A 13,484-nucleotide genomic window follows, 5' to 3' on the forward strand; every position below is an offset into this window, starting at 1 on the left:
AGGAGAGAGAGGGTGTGTCAGGGAGGGAAAGACAGATGGAGGGACAGAGAGAGAGAGAGAGACAGAGATAGAAGGAGAGTGAGGGAGTGTCAGGGAGGGAAAGGCAGAAGAAGGGACAGAGAGAGAGAGACAGAGAGAGAGGCAGAGACAGAGAGAGAAGGAGAGAGATGGAGTGACAGGGAGGGAAGGACAGATGGAGAGACAGAGAGAGACACAGAGATAGGAGAGAGAGGGAGAGAGAGAGGGAAAGACAGATGGAGGGACAGAGTGAGAGACAGAGAGAGAAGGAGACAGATGGAGTGACAGGGAGGGAAGGACAGATGGAGGGATAGAGGGATAGAGAGAGACAGAGATAAAAGGACAGAGAGCATGTGTCAGGGAGGGAAAGACAGATGGAGGGACAAAGTGAGAGACAGAGAGAGAAGGAGAGAAATGGAGTGACAGGGAGGGAAAGACAGATGGAGGAACAGAGAGAGAGACAGAGATAGAAGGACAGAGAGGGAGTGACAGAGAGGGAAGGACAGATGGAGGGACACAGAGACAGAGAGAGAGAATGAGAGAGAGGGAGTGTCAGGAAGGGAAAGACAGATGGAGGGACAAAGTGAGAGACAGAGAGAAATGGAGTGACAGGGAGGGAAAGACAGATGGAGGAACAGAGAGAGAGACAGAGATAGAAGGACAGAGAGGGAGTGACAGAGAGGGAAGGACAGATGGAGGGACACAGAGACAGAGAGAGAGAATGAGAGAGAGGGAGTGTCAGGAAGGGAAAGACAGATGGAGGGACAAAGTGAGAGACAGAGAGAGAAGGAGAGAAATGGAGTGACAGGGAGGGAAAGACAGATGGAGGAACAGAGAGAGAGACAGAGATAGAAGGACAGAGAGGGAGTGACAGAGAGGGAAGGACAGATGGAGGGACAGAGAGAGAGAGGCAGAGACAGAGATAGAAGGAGAGAGGGGGAGAGACAGAGAGGGAAAGGCAGATGGAGGGAGAGAGAGAGAGAGAGACAGAGAGAGAGGCAGAGACAGAGACAGAAGGAGAAAGCGGAGAGACAGAGAGGGAAAGACAGATGGAGGGACAGAGAGAGAGACAGAGTGAGTGGCAAAGACAGAGAAAGAAGGAGAGAGAGGGAGTGTCAGGAAGGGAAAGACAGATGGAGGGACAGAGAGAGAAGGAGAGAGATGGAGTGACTCGGAGGGAAGGACAGATGGAGGGACAGAGAGCGAGAGAGAGGCAGAGATGTAAGGAGAGAGAGGGAGAGACAGAGAGGGAAAGACAGATGGAGAGATAGAGAGAGAGAGAAGCAGAGATGGAAGGAGACAGAGGGAGTGTCAGGAAGGGAAAGACAGATGGAGGGACAGAGAGAAGTAGAGAGACGGAGAGAAGAAGAAAGGTAGTGACAGAGAGGGAAAGAGAAATGGAGGAACCGAAAGAGAGACAGAGAAAGAAGGAGGGAGGGGGAGTGACAGAGAGGGAAAGACAGATGGAGGGACAGAGAGAGAGACAGAGACAGAAGGACAGAGAGGGAGAGACAGAGAGGGAAGGACAGATGGAGGGACAGAGAGAGAGAGAGAGAGAGAGAGGCAGAGACAGAGATAGAAGGAGAGAGGGGGAGAGACAGAGAGGGAAAGGCAGATGGAGAGACAGAGAGGGAAAGACAGATGGAGAGATAGAGAGAGAGAGAAGCAGAGATGGAAGGAGACAGAGGGAGTGTCAGGAAGGGAAAGACAGATGGAGGGACAGAGAGAAGTAGAGAGACGGAGAGAAGAAGAAAGGTAGTGACAGAGAGGGAAAGAGAAATGGAGGAACCGAAAGAGAGACAGAGAAAGAAGGAGGGAGGGGGAGTGACAGAGAGGGAAAGACAGATGGAGGGACAGAGAGAGAGACAGAGACAGAAGGACAGAGAGGGAGAGACAGAGAGGGAAGGACAGATGGAGGGACAGAGAGAGAGAGAGAGAGAGAGAGGCAGAGACAGAGATAGAAGGAGAGAGGGGGAGAGACAGGGAGGGAAAGGCAGATGGAGAGACAGAGAGGGAAAGGCAGATGGAGGGACAGAGAGAGAGAGGCAGAGATGGAACGAGAGAGAGAGTGACAGGGAGGGAAGGACAGATGGAGGGATAGAGAGAAAGACAGAGATAGAAGGAGAGAGAGGGAGTGACAGAGAGACAGAGGGAGAGGCAGAGAGAGAAGGAGAGAGTGGGAGAGAAACAGAGGCAAAGGAAGTTGGAGAGACAGACAGAGAGAGAAGCAGAGATGGAAGGAGAGAGAGGGAGTGACAAGGAGGGAAAGACAGATGGAAAGACAGAGAGAGAGATTCAGAGAAAGAAGGAGAGAGAGGGAGAGACAGAGAGGGAAAGACAGATGGAGAGACAGAGAGGGAGACAGAGATAAAAGGAGAGAGATGGAGTGACAGGGAGGGAAGGACAGATGGAGGGATAGAAGAATAGAGAGAGAGACAGAAATAGAAGGAGGGAGGGAGGGAGTGACAGAGTGGGAAAGACAGATGGAGGGACAGAGAGAGAGAGACAGAGAGAGAGGCAGAGACAGAGAGAGAGAGATAAAAGGAGAGAGATGGAGAGACAGGGAGGGAAGGACAGATGGATGGATGGATAGAGAGAGAGAGAGAGAGGGAGAGGCAGAGAGTGAGAGAAAAGGAGAGAGTGGGAAAGACAGAGAGGGAAAGGAAGTTGGAGAGACACAGAGAGAGAAGGAGAGAGAGGGAGTGTCAGGGAGGACAAGACAGTTGGACAGACAGAGAGAAAGAGAGATAGAAGGAGAGAGAGGGAGAGACAGAGAGGGAAAGACAAATGGAGGGACAGAGAGAGTGGCAGAGAGGGATAGAAGGAGAGAGAGGGAGTGTCAGGAAGGGAAAGACGGATGGAGGGACAGAGTGAGAGACAGAGAGAGAAGGAGAGAGATGGAGTGACAGGGAGGGAAGGACAGATGGAGGGATAGAGAGAGGGAGAGACAGAGTCAGAGAGAGAAGGAGAGACAGACAGCGAAAGGCAGTTGGAGTGACAGAGAGCGAGTATCCAAGTGTGGGAGACATTCTGTATCTGCCAGTATCTCTACTGTGCACACAGGATAGACACATTCAATATATGTAAGTTACTGATACTGTGTCTGTATATGTAATTCATTCCTGATCTGTGAGGCTCTGGCACCCTGTTTGACTGTAGGATTCACTCTGCATCTATGTGTCTTTGTGCTGTATGTGAGTTGAGATCCTGCTGTATTCAGGACTTAATGTGTATCTCAGGCACTGTGTTGGCAATGCTTTGTTTAACTCATTAATATATCAATATGTGTTTACTTGTGTTTAATTTAAAATAAGGATTAACAATATTTTATTGCTGTAGGTTTTATTCAATTCTTGTTTGTGAGTTGCAGCTTGGTATCCAATTTGTAGCTTTGCAAAAGCAATTATGAATGACGATCTTTCAAATTTAGAGCATGACCTGATTTGGGGCGGCGCAGTGGTTAGCACCGCAGCCTCACAGCTCCAGCGACCCGGGTTCAATTCTGGGTACTGCCTGTGTGGAGTTTGCAAGTTCTCCCTCTGTCTGCGTGGGTTTCCTCCTGGTGCTCCGTTTTCTTCCCACATGCCAAAGACTTGCTGGTTGCCAGGTGAATTGGCCTTTATAAATTGCCCCTAACATTGGTAGGTGGTAGGGAAATATAGGGACAGGTGGGGATGTGATAGTAATGTAAGATTAGTGTAAAATGGGTGGTGGATGGTCGGCACAGACTCGGTGGGCCGAAGGGCCTGTTTCAGTGCTGTATCTCTAACTAACTAACTATGTAATGTCAAATTCCATTGGTTTGTAGAGAATGAATTAATCGTGTATGTTGTTGTCTGATCCTTAGTGACATGTTTGGACTAATGTGTAATTTGTAGCTCAGTTTATATTGTGGGATGTGTTATTGGGATTCATTCTGTAGCTTTCAATCAGATACATTTTGTCTGTTCTGTTTAAGATTTGATATTTGAATTGTAGCCAAGGTGACACAGTGTATTTAAATCTGATAATGTGTGTGTTTTTGGACTGTGATTGATGTATCTACCAGTCAGCTGGAGTGAAATAGAAACAACTCCTATCTCTACTGCTCTATTTGACTATTGGATTGATAGTGTGTCTCTCAACCTTGGAATCAGTGCGGGTCTGACTACTTATTTTGTTTGTTACATTGGAAATGATGACCTGACCGTGTCACTGTAATTTGTGAGTGATACTGTACCTACTGTGTATTGGAACGAGCTGGATGCATGTTTCCTTCTGTCGAGGAATCACGACTTTCATTCTGGTTCCTTCAAGTCTTTGCCTGCAGGAAAAGAAAGGCAACTCTTAAACTTGAATAACAGCTGAGTGAGAAGACAGAAAAGTGATCAAAGTAATCTTTTCAATAATAAACATTCTGAACAATCACAAAAGAAAAGTCAACGACACCAGCAGTGTCAGTGTCTGAGTCCACTGCAGTACTGCAGAACTCTGCTTCTACTTGCCAGACATTTGGAGCGGTTTTATAACAATTTTGTGACATTCAAAAACACCCCAAGCCCCACACTGCTCCATGAATTGGAATACCCGATCGAGTAGTGACATTTGCGTAAGCCAGATTTCTATTTCCATGTCCCATTGTTCAACGGACAACAAGTAAGCACTGTTTAAAAAAGTGTCCTTAATCTTCTCACCTGGTCCCTTCAAATCTGCCGCATCTTTATTGTTCAGCCATTTTTTTTCTGCTATTCACTATCCAATAACAATAAATAGTGAGATACTGGATCTGAACCAGGAACATTCATTACTGAAGAAGGGTCACTGACCTGAAACGTTAACTCTGCTTCTCTCTCCAGAGATACAGCCAGACCAGCTGAGTATTTCCAACATTTCTTGTTTTTATTTCAGATTTCCAGCATCCGCAGTATTTTGCTTTTTATTATAACATTCATTACTGTTTGGAGAGAGAAATCAGCAATGATTTTCAATAGTGAGTTCATCATATTCTGTCTCTCTCTCCCTGTCCAGACACTGCCTGAGAAAGACCTCTCCCTTCCCCCCCAGCTCACTCCATGTTCCAGGACCAGTTCCTGCTCCACAATGTACATTACAAACTGTCCCCCACTCCCGCTGAATGGACCCGGTAATCAATGCTAATCTATGAGCACATCGGCAGACACGGGCCCAAATCTGTTGTACTGCTGTGAGCAGATACTGTTTGTTCACTTACCCCAGGCTTGTAATGTCTCCATTTGCAGCTGATTGAAACAATCACAGTGAATGGCGCTCAGAGGCAGAGCTGGGGGATGGGGTGCGCATGCGCTCTTCTCCGCGTTATGACGTCATATTCGACAGGCCCTTCTCGCGCGTGCGCAGATCTCTGCAATAATTCAGCAAATAAACATCAATGGGAACTTCTCCCAATGTCTACATTGAAAAGTCAAACATGGGGTTAGGGTGGAGGGAGGGAGGGGAAGTGTGGGGGAACATGGAACATAGAAAACTGGCAGCTGGTCCCATTTAGATGCTCAAATTGCGGACTCTGTCTGCAGGGTGTTTGTTACTATTGAGCCCCTCTTCTCAAAGCGACAGAAACATGGGAAGAATGAGGGAGCCGGTGTGTTTGCTGGGACTTTGCAGAGTTAATATCAGCCAGCAACATTTTATTTTACCCGAGTGAAAACCCAGGTCAATGAGAGTAATACCGGACGGCAATCTTCATCGTTTTATTTTAAACAAGAGACACGCGATTACACCGGACACACAAGCACAGTGAGAATAGAGCTGGACCGTCCCAGAGTCCCAGCTCCCGGTTGTTAAATGTCCTCATGTACACAGTCTTTGCTGTGATTTTCAGGGGTTAGTTGCCGATGCCTAGGTCTGTATCCCTTAAACACTCTGAGCCAGGAGATTCTCGCAATCCCTGTTGAAAGATTGATGGACAGGAATATTTCCAATCTTTGGCCGAGTCGATCATCACCTGCTGTTCAATCATAGTATTATTCAAAGAATTGATGAGACATTCTGTTCACTACTCAGGCCTTGAACTCGGTTTGAGCAGACCAAATACTGAAAGGTTCAGCACTTTTCCAGATAGAGCAGGTAAAGCTGGATAGAGGGACTCAGGGTGAATCCTACACACACAGGATAGAAGCAGTGACCGGTACCCAGGGAGGGGAACTGGTCTCCTTTCTGTTACCTATGTATATTCAGACCATCAGTATTAGTCTATCACTTAGTCTGAACATGTGTCTCCAAGAACCTGCAAATGCAGAATGCGGAAGCAGTTGTTTTGCTCAGAAATTGGTCGTAGCAGGAGAACCCCTGGCTGAGTGTGGAAACATTTTAGATATGTCCTCAAATCATCTCTCATTTGGGAAGATAGTTTACAGTTCAGGGAAATTTGTCGGTAACATGTGAAGTTGAGGCTCGAAGGCAGCATCCATACCTCCAAACGGGTCATTTACCTGAACCCTTCTAACACCACCTCACCCTCATGTGGCAGAGTCTGCAGATCATGCATTGGATTTATCAGCTATTTCAGAACCCATCAAACTGGAGTGTAAAAGGTCATCCATAATCGCAGGGGACTGTCTGAGATGGAGGAGAATAAATAGGTCAATATGACCATCATCAATAATAATAAACTGCATAGGGAGGAGAGCGAGAGGAGGGAGATAGAATAGAGAGGTGAAGTGGCGACAGAAAATGTCCTGTGATTATTGGCCAAGACAGACCTACAAGGTACAAACTCAAGTTCTGTGATCAAGTCTGAGAGTTTATTAAGCTTAACTAAGATAGATAAAGTGAATGTTTAACAACAGCAATAGGTTTGCAGCATCACTCAGCACCGGTTCTTGCTTCTGTGCTTGCTGGGGCGTGGACTTCTCTCTTTCTGCTTCCCTTGCTGTTTTCTTGACCGGACTCTATCTTCTCCTTCTAAGTGTGATAACGATGTTCCGTGGACACCTCTCTAAATGCCGACAATGTCCTGTAACACCCTTTCTTTTACCCTTCTTTGGGTGCAAGGATGTCACCATATGAGCTTTGATTTGTTCGAAGTATCCTAATTGGACCAGGTTGACATCATTGTTTGACCCTAGTTAGTTAATGGTTCAATCTACACACATTACAGATACTTCCTGTTCCTTTCTATTTTAACAAGGATACTAAAGGTCACATTCTCGCTGATGGAAGCCATTTTGAGTTTGCAATTCTACAGTGTCCGATTTATCTCATCTCACCCCCTGTAAGGATGCTGTGGTCTTCAACCTATCTCTCCCATTGTTCTTACATAGAGGTTTTAACGGACTATAGCCTTGTAATGTCATTTCATAATGAAGCAAGCATTAGCTCAAACAGACTGTAATATATTGATGTACATAGCATACAATTAGTCCTATTATTGTGGCTGTCCTTATTATTCACAAAGGTAAAATATGTCATGATCCATCACCCCCACATTGTGGGACCCCTCCTGCTGCATGACTTTTCCTTTATGTCGTGACTCCGTGCATCATCCACACAGACACATCTCTCAACATGGCATTTTGACATATTCCTGTGAAGATTACCGTCATGCTTTGCCATCCAGCCTTGACATAGCAGTTCTTGCATAAATGTAAGCCATGGAAATGCTCTAACCTTTACACAGAGTATAGCAGTGTTCAGGTGATACAGAAAATCCAGTGAATTGGGCAGAGACAATCAGTTGATCTCTCAAAGTCTCTTAGTTTTATGCTCCTATCTATACTACTTAATACACAACTATTCTTTTGCACCTGAAAAGCTTGGATAGATGGCTCTGGATTGTGTTCTGTAAGTAAGGGGTTGTTCTCCTTAGAGAAATGGAGATTGAGAGGAGATTTGACAGAGGTGTATATAAGTTAGACAAGGATAACCTGTTCCCATTAGCTGATGGTACAAGGACTAGGAGACACAGACTGATGGTTTATGGCAAGAGATGGAAGGGAATGTGAGGAAGAACTTTTTCTGTTTTACCTGCTGGACCTCGCTGTCCACAAGTGTGGTGGAAGGAGAGACAATCAATGATTTCAATAAGAAACTGGATAAGCACTTGAAGGAAACAAACTTGCTGCAGGGCGACGCTGATCAAGCAAGGAAGTGAGTCTGATTGGATGTTGACAATATTTTGTAAGCTTTCTTTCTGAATTTGCATTGACATTTTTAAGCTGCAAAATTCCACAGCACACTTGACCATCAACTTTAAGGGAGAAGAACATGGATGTTGAGAATATTTGTCGACTTCAATTCAGTCATGGCTTTTCATTTGTCACATTCTATGGCAAGGTTGCAGAAATATATTTGACCGCGAGTGGGCATTGCGATGACCGGGAATCTAATCTGGGTCAATTGTTTGGAAGGCAGATATACTCACCACTATACCAGCATCGCTGGCATACATGTAGCTCGTCAATTATACAGTATACACACCAGAGCTCATTGGAACTCAAATGTCATTTCAACCATTTCAATCTGCACCTTAACACCACGTTCATGTTCCCATTGGAGGATAGAATCATGGAATGGTTACATCATCTCCGAGAAAACGACAAAATTCTAACAGGACTGGACAGACTAGATGTAGGAAGGATGTTCCTGATGGCGGGGGAGTCCAGGACCAGGGGTGACAGTCTAAAGATAAGGGGTAAGACATTTAGGACTGAGATGAGGAGGGATTTCTTCACCCAGGGAGTGGTGAACCTGTGGAATTCTCTACCATAGAAAAGAGTTGAGGCCAAATTATTAAATAAATTCATAAGAGAGTTTGTTGCACTGGATTCGGGCATTTAGATGCTCATCAGATGAAATGCATTTTAATTTACTCTGGTCATTTGTGTAAGGCTTTTTTTTTACAATTCGACCCGGGTTCAGTTCTGGGTACTGCCTGTGTGGAGTTTGCAAGTTCTCCCTGTGACCGCGTGGGTTTCCGCCTTGTGCTCCGGTTTTCTCTCACAGCCAAAGACTTGCAGGTTGATCGGTAAATTGGCCATTGTAAATTGCCCCCAGTGCAGGTAGGTGGTCGGAGAATTGAGGGAAGGTGGAAATGTGATAGGGAATATGGGATTAACGTTGGAATAGTATGGTTGATGTGGTTGATGGTCGGCACAGACTGGGTGGGCCGAAGGGCCTGTTTCTGTGCTGTATCTCTCTGACTCCATGGACTACGAAAGCGTGTCTTTTAGTTCTAAAACGATCGCCGCTTATGTCTAAAGGGATCAAAGGATACGCGGACAAAGCGAGAACAGGGTACTGAGTTTGGATGATCAGCCATGATCGTATTGACTGGCGGTACAGGCTCGAAGGGCCGAATGATTTACTCGTGCTCCAATTTTTCTATGTTTCTATTAAATTAGTTATTCGTCGTGTCAAGGCCGGCTCTCTGCAAGACCTCCTCCACCGACCCGCCTTTTCTCCATTGCTCTGCAGTTTTGTTTTATTCTCGATATAATTATCCAATTCTGTTCTCAGGGTCTCGATTGAATCTGCCCCCAACACACTCGATGTTATTCCTCTCCAATTTCAGATATTTCTGAAGGAATGGGAATATTCTTGCATGACTCACTTTTAGCCAGTAGATGGCATCAGTCTACAATCATTTGGATCTTGTGATTTGTGTACACACATATCGACCGCAATGGGTCTGCTGCTGTCCGGGGAGTTCTCCAAGCACGCCGCCTTGGCAGGGACAAAAACACTGACGAATTATCCCAGTTCCTTGTAAATCTCCACAATGTACAGAAATAAAACACGAAACGCAACATCTCTTTTAAAATCCGCCTTCAGCTTCTTTGAAACAACTGCCCTGAAAAATAAACTGACCCTGCCCGGAAGTGAGTTTGGCATCAGATAACACAACGGCTCTTCAAAGAAACATCAAATTGGCAAAAGATAGAGCTGTTATCTCTTGTTGATTCCAGCACATTAACGTCTCAGAAGGATTTGACCACCCTCTTTACTGTCCACTGATAACTCTCGAAGCAGAGTGACCCAGATTCCTTTGTCTCCATATTGCAGCTGGGAATTTCAGGACCTTGCAGTTCTCAGTGTGACAGCAGTGACACCATTGTATACAAGTCATTTTATCAGAGAAGCTCATTTTAGAACTCAAGACACGCCTTAGTGGTATATAAACGGTAGAATTGTAAAAAAAAAGCTTTACAAATATGGCAAGAGAAAATTAAAATGCATTCCATCAGATGAGCAGATAAATGCTTGACTCCAGTACAATTCATAGCAACACAAAATAACGCGAACAGTATAACATTACCGTCTCTCAGACAGTAACCAGCCCTCTCACAGATAAAGTGGGTGGCTCTGAAAAGAGCCTTTGGGTTCATAGATTCAAATGAGGCCGCTTCACTTGCCCTTCGAGCTCGGAGCGCTGGTTTTCTTGGGCAGCAGCACGGCCTGGATATTAGGCAGCACCCCGCCTTGTGCGATGGTCACCCCTCCAAGCAGCTTGTTGAGCTCCTCGTCGTTGCGGACGGCCAGCTGCAGGTGTCTGGGGATGATGCGGGTCTTCTTGTTGTCCCGGGCCGCGTTGCCGGCCAGCTCGAGGATTTCAGCTGTCAGATACTCGAGCACAGCAGCCAGATAGACCGGGGCTCCGGCACCCACCCGCTCAGCATAGTTGCCCTTTTTAAGGAACCGGTGAACACGGCCCACCGGGAACTGTAGTCCAGCTCGAGAGGAGCGGGACTTGGCCTTGGACCGAGCTTTCCCACTGGTCTTCCCTCTTCCAGACATTTCCACAATCTCACAAGCACTTTCACGAAGAATGTTGAAATCCGCCCACAATCGTCCTCCTTGTACCTTCTGGAGGAATGGAGTGGTGGGCACTGCTGATTGGTCACTCTGCTCTGTGCTCTTCATGTAACCAATCGGAGAGCTGCTGAATTCACCAATCAGGAGACGCCAAGGAGATGAAGGCGGAAAATAACGGCGCCAAATTGTCAGACTGCAACTAATTTTTCAAATTTGAAAAGCCCGCCAATATATTGGGGCGGCTTCAATATAGAATATCACATTTATAGTTCTTTTTGTACGGTTAAATAAATAAAACCTTTTTCATATTGTGTTATTCTACATTTGGTAACAAGTTCCAGATTGGCTTTTACATTCTGACATCTATTCGGGTTTACTCTCTGTCCTTTTTAAAACCAGCGGGCAGAAAGTCTCTTTCACAGCATTCTCCAACCGGGCACATTTCATGTCAATTTTCATAATAATACCGCATCACTGATGAACGATTGTTTGTTATTCGTGGGAGACAACAGCGGAGTGTAGATTTTCAGTGTCAGGTGTCAGCGTGTGAGACGGAGGGTTCCGACACCACCCGGGGTTCTAGATAATGTACTTATTAATTTCTGAGGTCAAACTTGAACTAGGGAAATAAGTGACTGCGAACTGATGTATGTGCGTTAAATCAGCTTTTATTGTCCAAATACAAAAAAAGGGGCCGAATATGAACACGTCCGAGAACAAACCTCACAAATGGTCAGTGGCCAGTAACTTATATACGGGACATTATTAGTTAGAGACAGAAAGATCGCACGGGCAGTGAAACTGCATTAACCAGAATCTATGGGAGTAAAACAGAGATCACAAAGGCAAGGACACTTGATATATAAATCAATAGAAGTCGATACTATACAGACAATGTTGTAGCTTTTTCAGAGAAGTTGTGGGTGGCTCTTAAAAGAGCCTTTTTGTGTTTTGGGTGTGTTTCAGTACATTGCGGATATTTACTTGGAGCTGGTGTACTTGGTGACCGCCTTTGTACCTTCCGACACGGCGTGTTTGGCCAGCTCCCCGGGCAGCAGCAGGCGCACGGCGGTCTGGATCTCCCGGGAGCTGATGGTGCTGCGTTTGTTGTAATGGGCCAGGCGGGAAGCCTCACGGGCGATTCGCTCGAAAATATCATTCACAAACGAATTCATGATGCTCATGGCCTTGGAGGAGATGCCGGTGTCAGGGTGAACCTGCTTCATCACTTTGTACACGTAGATGGAGTAACTTTCTTTCCTGGATCTTCTCCGTTTCTTGCTGCCCTTCACTGGCGCCTTCTTCAGAACTTTCTTGGCACCCTTCTTGGAAGGTGCTGCAGTTTTCTTCTCGTCAACCATGATCACGATCAACTTCAGACACAGAATAACCGAAATTTCACTCCAGGCTCGCATTTTATAGACATCCCCTGAACCCTATGCTAATGAAGGATGGGAGAAGGCCATGTTCATGATTGGCTGGTTGACAATGATGTCACTGCCTGATGTTCTGTATCTATCTGATTGGGTGTCTAAAGTAACCAATGACATTTTGTGCTTCTCACAGCCACAAACCGTCGCAGCAGTCAGATCGTCCAAACCCCTTTGCCGGCCCTTATCCATCTACATCAGTGACTTTCTGAGTCCCTCTTCCTCATCAACCATTTCTATTTTGCTAGTACGAACTCGTCTCTTTATTCACTGTCTATAGTTCCCTTCCTTATCAGGATGTAGCGCCCCTCTGCACTTCCGACCATCAACAGGACCGAATCGTCCAGTTTAGTGGGGGTCAGAGTGGGGCAAATGCGAGCATTGAAGTGCAAGTCCTTATCTCCATGTAGCGTGCCAAATAAGGTTGGTCAGCTGCAGTCACAAGTAGCCACATGAAAGATTTATATGACAGCGCTTGTGATATGTCTTCCATTTTCCTCAACCGAGGATACCCTTGTCCTCACTTTCCACCCCATCAGCCTCCACATCCAAAGAATCATCCTCCGCCATTTCTGCCACCTCCAGCGTGATGCCACGACTAAATACATCTTCCCCTCCCTTCCCCTGTCAGCATTCCGAAGGGATCATTCCCTCTGCGACACCCTGGTCCACTCCTCCATTACCCCCACCACCTTGTCCCCTTCCCACGTCACCTTCCCCTGCAAACACAGGAGGTATAATACCTGCCCCTTTACCTCCTCTCTTCTCACAATCCCAGGCCCCAAGCACTCCTTTCAAGTGAAGCAGCGATTCACTAGTACTTCTTTCAATTTAGTATACTGTATTCGCTGCTCACAATGTGGTCTTCGCTACATTGGGGAGACCAAACATATACTGGGTGACCGCTTTGCACAACACTTCTGCTCAGTCTGAAAGCATGACCCCGAGCTTCCGGTTGCTTGTCATTTCAACACTCCCCCCTGCTCTCATGCTCATATCTCTGTCCTGGGATTGCTGCAGTGTTCCAGGGAACATCAACGCAAGCTCGAGGAACAGCATCTCATTTACTGATTAGGCACAATGCAGCCTGCCGAACTGAACATTGAGTTCAATAATTTCAGAGCATGACTGGCCCCCCATTTTACTTTTATTTTTAGTTATTCTTTCTTATTTAGATTTATTTTTCTGTTTATTTTATTTTATATCATCTTAGTTGGTACAGTTTGCTTACCCACTTTTTTTCCATGTTTGTACTTGTGGCTATTCAAA

The 13,484-nt window shown here is 46.0% G+C and overlaps 2 protein-coding genes across 2 annotated transcripts; both read right to left on the reverse strand.

Annotated features, from left to right (window-relative positions):
* Positions 1-10,109: 10,109 nt before the first annotated feature.
* Positions 10,110-10,767, reverse strand: LOC137356339 (late histone H2A.L3). The gene has a single exon (XM_068022220.1). It carries the CDS (start codon positions 10,765-10,767, stop codon positions 10,378-10,380), a length of 390 nt encoding a protein of 129 aa, XP_067878321.1. The 3' UTR covers positions 10,110-10,377.
* A 905-nt stretch (positions 10,768-11,672) lies between these two features.
* On the reverse strand, positions 11,673-12,146 carry LOC137356309 (histone H2B 7-like). Its single transcript, XM_068022187.1, has one exon. It carries the CDS (start codon positions 12,144-12,146, stop codon positions 11,766-11,768), a length of 381 nt encoding a protein of 126 aa, XP_067878288.1. The 3' UTR covers positions 11,673-11,765.
* Between the last annotated feature and the right edge of the window lie 1,338 nt (positions 12,147-13,484).

This window comes from Heterodontus francisci, chromosome 45, assembly GCF_036365525.1.
Source record: "Heterodontus francisci isolate sHetFra1 chromosome 45, sHetFra1.hap1, whole genome shotgun sequence".
Lineage (NCBI taxonomy): Eukaryota > Metazoa > Chordata > Chondrichthyes > Heterodontiformes > Heterodontidae > Heterodontus > Heterodontus francisci.